This window comes from Ammodytes marinus (assembly GCF_949987685.1).
Source record: "Ammodytes marinus genome assembly, chromosome: 6".
In the NCBI taxonomy this organism is placed as follows: domain Eukaryota; kingdom Metazoa; phylum Chordata; class Actinopteri; order Uranoscopiformes; family Ammodytidae; genus Ammodytes; species Ammodytes marinus.
Window position 1 is genome coordinate 3,205,212 of NC_137235.1, and position 6,000 is coordinate 3,211,211.

At 41.5% G+C, this 6,000-nt stretch overlaps 1 protein-coding gene across 1 annotated transcript in view; it reads left to right on the forward strand.

The window, feature by feature from the left end:
• cacna1ab (calcium channel, voltage-dependent, P/Q type, alpha 1A subunit, b) overlaps positions 1-6,000 on the forward strand; it is a gene marked incomplete at both ends in the record, with an annotated part of 236,991 nt that overhangs the window by 218,954 nt on the left and 12,037 nt on the right. The window contains one exon of the mRNA XM_080029679.1: positions 1,422-1,535. Within this exon, the coding sequence (XP_079885805.1) occupies positions 1,422-1,535 (114 nt within the window). The remainder of the gene's footprint in view (positions 1-1,421; positions 1,536-6,000) is intronic.

The following is a 6,000-nucleotide window of genomic DNA, read 5'->3' on the forward strand; positions in this document are numbered from 1 at the left end:
GAGTATGCGATTCGGAACGCAGGGCATGTTCTAAGCAACTTTCTCAGTTGAGTTCAGAGTTCTGAGATCTTTTCTGTAATCTGAAGTTCTTGATGTTGCTGCTTTTACTCCAGCATACAAGACGTCTATCCATCCTTTGAAATCTTTTTCTTTTTGAATCTGCCTTTCTGTCTCTTCCTGCTTCCAGTCCACATCTCCAGTATTTTCTCAGTCATCTTTCTATTCCTTGATTTTTTTTCTTCCAGCTTCTCTTGAGTCATTTGGCTTTGAGTTGGTAGAGTTGGTGTTTGTGTGATGTTCGCCTTCTCCTTCTCACTACCTTCTTTCTTTCACTTGTCTATTGGGACGTCCCAACTCCCCAGCCCTCCATCTCTGTCTTCAATCTGATGTACAAAGATGTTTATGGATCTGAAATGGTGCTGCTGTGGACTATTTTGGAAAGAAATTGTGAACATTTTGAGAAAAAAAAAAGAATTGTGTTTAAGATATTATATTATTATATTTTCCTGCCCCAGTTTTGGATCCTTGTGTTAGCACCTTTTTATATTATTGTGAGTAGGACGTTAGTACGGCTTTTAGTATGAGTAGGACGTTAATTGGGGCTTTTAGTATGAGTAGGACGTTAGTAGGGCTTTTAGTATGAGTAGGACGTTAGTACGGCTTTTAGTATGAGTAGGACGTTAATTGGGGCTTTTAGTATGAGTAGGACGTTAGTAGGGCTTTTAGTATGAGTAGGACGTTAGTGGGGCTTTTAGTATGAGTAGGACGTTAGTGTGGGTTTTAGTATGAGTAGGACGTTAGTATGGCTTTTAGTATGAGTAGGACGTTAGTGGGGGTTTTAGTATGAGTAGGACGTTAGTAGGGCTTTTAGTATGAGTAGGACATTAGTGTGGGTTTTAGTATGAGTAGGACGTTAGTATGGCTTTCCGAACACAGCCTAGGTGATTGCAGAACTGATCAGGGAAGTGTGAAGAGGTGAGTGGGCTAGTCAGGTGATGTGAACGGGAGGGAAAGTCAGAGGACACCTAGTGGATGGATGGAATATTGCAGTGAAAGGGCCTCGAGAATAATTTGGCTAGCGAAGAGAAACAACAATACACCGTGTGAGGATAGGGTATAAGACTGTATGGCTTTAAAGCTAAATAACTGATCTAACCTAATACATACCCGCCATATATAAACGTTTCAGAGGCTCAACAGCATTTTCTCAAGACAACAAAGGTCCCAACAGTTCATTCATGCAACAAAAAAAAGTTGCATAAATGACAGAATTGTTGTCTTTGACGCCTGCAATCGAAAAAAAATAGAAATAAGTTGAATTTCCTTGATACTTGATGGAATGTTATCTCCTGTCCCCTTGCACCTTGAGTTAGCGGCTCCCCTAACCTAGTGGAGTCCCCTATCCTGGTTGTGTGTTGCAGACGGTAGAGATGAGGGAGATGGGGCGGGACGGGTTCTCCGACACAGAACCCTGTCAGCCAGTGGATGGGCACGGGCGGACCATCTCCATGCCCCGCCTATCGGCAGACAACCAAGTGAGCACCTTCATCCCACCATCACCACACACCCTCATCATCATCAATCAATCAATCAATCAATTTTTATTTATATCCCGCTTTTCATACTCAAGTGTTGCTCAAAGGGCTTTACAACAAATAAAAACAACAACGGAAAAATACAGAAAAAAAGAAACGGCTAATAAAATCAAGAGAAGAAAATGAAAAGAACCCAACCCTCCCACACCCCCATAGACATGCACAGACACATACACAAATACATACACACTCATACACACACTCATCATCATCACTCCCCATCACTACGTCTGTTAGCAGTGAGGAGGGAAGTGAATTTTTTTTTTAAAGTCTCTCCTTGCATCTTATATACAGGACAGAGAAACACATTAACATGGTTCACTTACCATTTTAAAGTTGCTACAAGGAACTTTTCTGTTTGTGTTAATTCTAGCGGCTCCTTTGGACAAAAGCGGTAGTGTTTTTAAGACGCCAGCTGTTGTTCCTGGGTGAGAGTATAGTATACCCATGACAAAGGCATTAAGAAAAACGATATAAAAAATAGTTGTCTTTGCACTGATGGCCTTGCTTGCTGTTATATGCAATTTATGATCATCAGAGGGGAACTTACACTGTTTCAGAAACATTTTAAAGTTCCTCGTAGCACCTTTAATGTTTTGACGGAGGCAAAAGAAGAAGCAGTGAGACTTTTGTAAATTCACCTCTCTCTGTTTGTCTTCCCTCCCTCCTTTCCTGATTCCATATCTCCACTTCATCTCCTTAACCCTCCCACTCATCCAGCAGCCAACCCACTGAACCTTACCCTGCGTTCCGAATCGCATACTTTCTACTATATAGTATGTAGAAAAAAGATTTAGGATGTCCCGATTCTTGTGGCCAGATTTAGGATGGTTAGAAGTACCCGGATGTCCTACTACATCCGGCCAAGATTGTTAGTGTTGAAAACAGCATCCTATTTGGGCAATCCAGGGCGCACGTGAAGTGACGTCACATCAACGAAGCCTCCATATGAAAACAAACGGGGATGCGATGGATATAAAAGCAAGAGGCAAGATCAAGGCGCAATGTAATGATGAAATAAACAAGTATGTCCCAAGTGTATGCCTACTGCATCCTAACTAGATTATTTATATTGTCAGATGTAGTATGTAGAATAGAAAAAAGAAAGAGTATGCAATTCGGAAGGCAGGGTTAGAAAAAGCCCCTATCCGAACAATACCAGCCAAGTTGCATGCTAACATTGGAGCTGCCTGAAAAGTGGGTTGGAGGGCCGGATAAGTGTTCTGGATATGTATAGAAATAATATATACAGTATCTAGACGGACCTCTCTATGTGTAGAATATCTTTGTCACCTTCTAACCCAATCCTGCCCCCCTCCCTCACCTACCCCCCCCCCCCCTCCATTCATTTCCATTAAATCCTTGGTGTGTCTGTCCTGTGTTAACTGTGGCTAGTGTGAGTAAGTGTCTAATCTTAAACAATCACAATGAGTCAACACTAAAGACTCTGAATCTGATGCTTGGTATATGTAATCCAAACTCAGTTCAAATTGATACAAGGGGTTGTATTGTTTGTATTGTCACATGAGAGCTTTATAAAGTGTTAGTTACCATAATGCATTTATTCAGGAATAATTGTTGTGGTTTTTTGATCTCGGTAAAGGCGGCCGCATCATTGACTTGACCAAACTGACACTCGGATGTGTGTGAGACAGAAGACTTTACCACAGATGGGTTTCATGCTTTTAGATCACAGTTTAAATGGAATAGGTTAAAGGTTAAAGTTTTGCTTTACACAGTGGGCCAGTGCCCCGCAGAAATAGGTTACAGTCCTGTTTTAATGCACTTTTTATTTTCGCTTTTCTAATGTCTATTCTATTTTTAATCTTGATGTATTTCTTGCCCCTGTAAAGCACTTTGAATGGCCTTGTGTCTGAATTGTGCTATAGAAATAAACATGCCTTGCTTTGCCTTATGCTTAGATCACAGTTTAGCCAAGTAAAGGGTGACAGACAGCATTCAAAATGATCCTGCAAATTAAGATTAGAGATCTTGAAGGGATAGATATGTGCAAACCAATTGATTAAATGCACACTGGCGTTGAAATTTGTTTTTCTTCAATTGCTCGCGCAGGTTTGGAAGACTAATGCCTCGTTTCCACCGAGTAGAGCGGGTCGGATCGGAGCGGTTCGGTCCGGGTAGTTTGGCTTTTCATTTGCCAAAAGTTGGGTAGGGTACGGTTTAAGCGCTCCTAATTTCGGTACTCCTCCGTTGGGGTACCAGCCGCCTGAAAGGGTGCCGAAAAAGCGGAGCTGCATATGCCGTCCGTTTATTGGTTGAAAGAATAATTTCCGCCGTGTGTAGTCACCTCGGCAAGAGTGAAGAGAGTCTTGTGTATTGGCGAAAATGTGAGCGCAGCACTGTTTATTGTGTGGTGTTTTTCCTCTTCATTAAATGAATCAGTTGGCTACACTGCTACGATGTCACGTAGCTGCCGCAGCCAGCGCTGTTCACTCACTGTCTCTATCAGTTGCACCGAGCCGTCTCTGTGCGTTTACGCTCACAGCAACACGGGGGGAATAAATAAAGAAGCGGCTGGTTTGACTAAGCAAAAACGAGAGACCGCTGGCTGTACTACAGTTGTTCCACAGCCCGATAGTTTGACCCACATTCTGGCGGCGGCTATCGCAGTCCAGCCTAAACCCCGCCCTACCAGTAAGGGTAGGGTCGGCGGTGGAAACAACACGAGATTCTTAAAAGTGAGCTGTCCCGCTCTGAGCCGCTCCATTCCGACCCGCTCGACTCGGTGGAAACGAGGCATTAGCACATTTAGGGACAGTTTCACAGACATGGATTAAGCCTAGTCCTGGATTTAATGGAATGTTGAATGGAGATTCAAATTGAAAGTACAATTCAGTCCAGAACTAGGCTTAATCCATGTCTGTGAAACAGGCCCTTAATCTACTCAACCAAGTCGACCCGAGACATGAGTCTACTGTTACAGTATCTGGTTATTAGGGTTATATTCTGTATTACTGTTGTAAACACATTTATTAAGTCATGTCTAAGAATATATTTTTCACTTGGTTTTTTTGTAAAGCTTTATTGGAGAGAGCCTGAGATCCAATCATGTATTGGCCAACAACAACTGCTTTAGTAATAGTTGGTGAATATAACAATTAAATCAAATACATGTAAATGATACTCAAATCAAATCAAATCAGTTTTATTTGTATAGCCCAATATCACAAATAGACATTTGCCTCAGTGGGCTTTACATTCCATACAGTACATTCCTTGGCTCGGCTGAGAAAAAACTCCCAGTAAAAAACCCTTTACCGGGATTTTTTTTTTTTTTTAGAAATCTCAGGGAGAGTTGACAGAGTAAGGGATCCCTCTCCCAGGACGGACATACTGCAATAGATGTCATAAGTAGAGAAAATCACAAAGGGGTCAAATCACTGACCAGAGGTTTACATGGGACGTAGCCTGTCCAATGTCCACTATATGTTTTTCTGCTCTTAGTTTAACTTTTGCAAGGGCTACAAACTTTTTCAAAAATTAGTGACTGAAAATTATGTTCCTATTCTATGGGCAAAATGCTTCAAAACGTTGCTTTATGCTTCACATTTACTCATGTAACTGTGTGATGCCATATCTTGGGTTGCAGATTGATTACTGCACTGCTCTCTATATATATTATTTCAATCATTCGTATAGTTTCTATGATCCTGGCTGCAGTTGCACACAATACAGCTCCGGAAAGAGAATAAGAGACCACACCAAATGTTCAGTGTCTCATTTTACTATTTATAGGCATATGTTTGAGTACAATTAACATTTTGGTTTTTATAATATAAACTACTGACAACATTTCTACTAAATTCCAGTACATGTTTTGTCATTAAAGAGCATTTTCAATAAGTAATGTAGAGATGAAGATTTAAGAAAAAATACAGACTGGTCTCTTAATTTTTTCCAGAGCTGTACATACAATCACACACAGGTGCATGAAAACCAGCATCGCCATCCTCACCCGACATGTTGCTCTCACTTTGGTATGTTGGTTACCCCATGGAGTGTGTCTTCGTATGATTTGGAGAGTGGGGGTCGGTGTCAGTACGATTTCTACCAATTGTTACAGTTTAAAATGTATAAGTTGGGTTAGGGTTGATAAGTGACAATGTTAAAATTTGAGTGTTAAAGCTGGGGCGGAGGATTTGGGGAGAAAATGGCGGTTGGGATAGAGAGATTTGAATCCAAATACCTCAACCGCTCCACTTGTTCTCTTTTGGTCCCTCCCCTATGGTCCCTCCCTGACACGCTCTACACCAACAAAGTCGTGCCAAAGTTAATGGACAGTCCCAACAGCCAATGAGAACAGAGAATTGGCGCCTCGTTCTGGTTGGTCAAAGTGTACAGCTCATGTTAACTTTGACCAATCAGAAATCACATACCCCAGCTT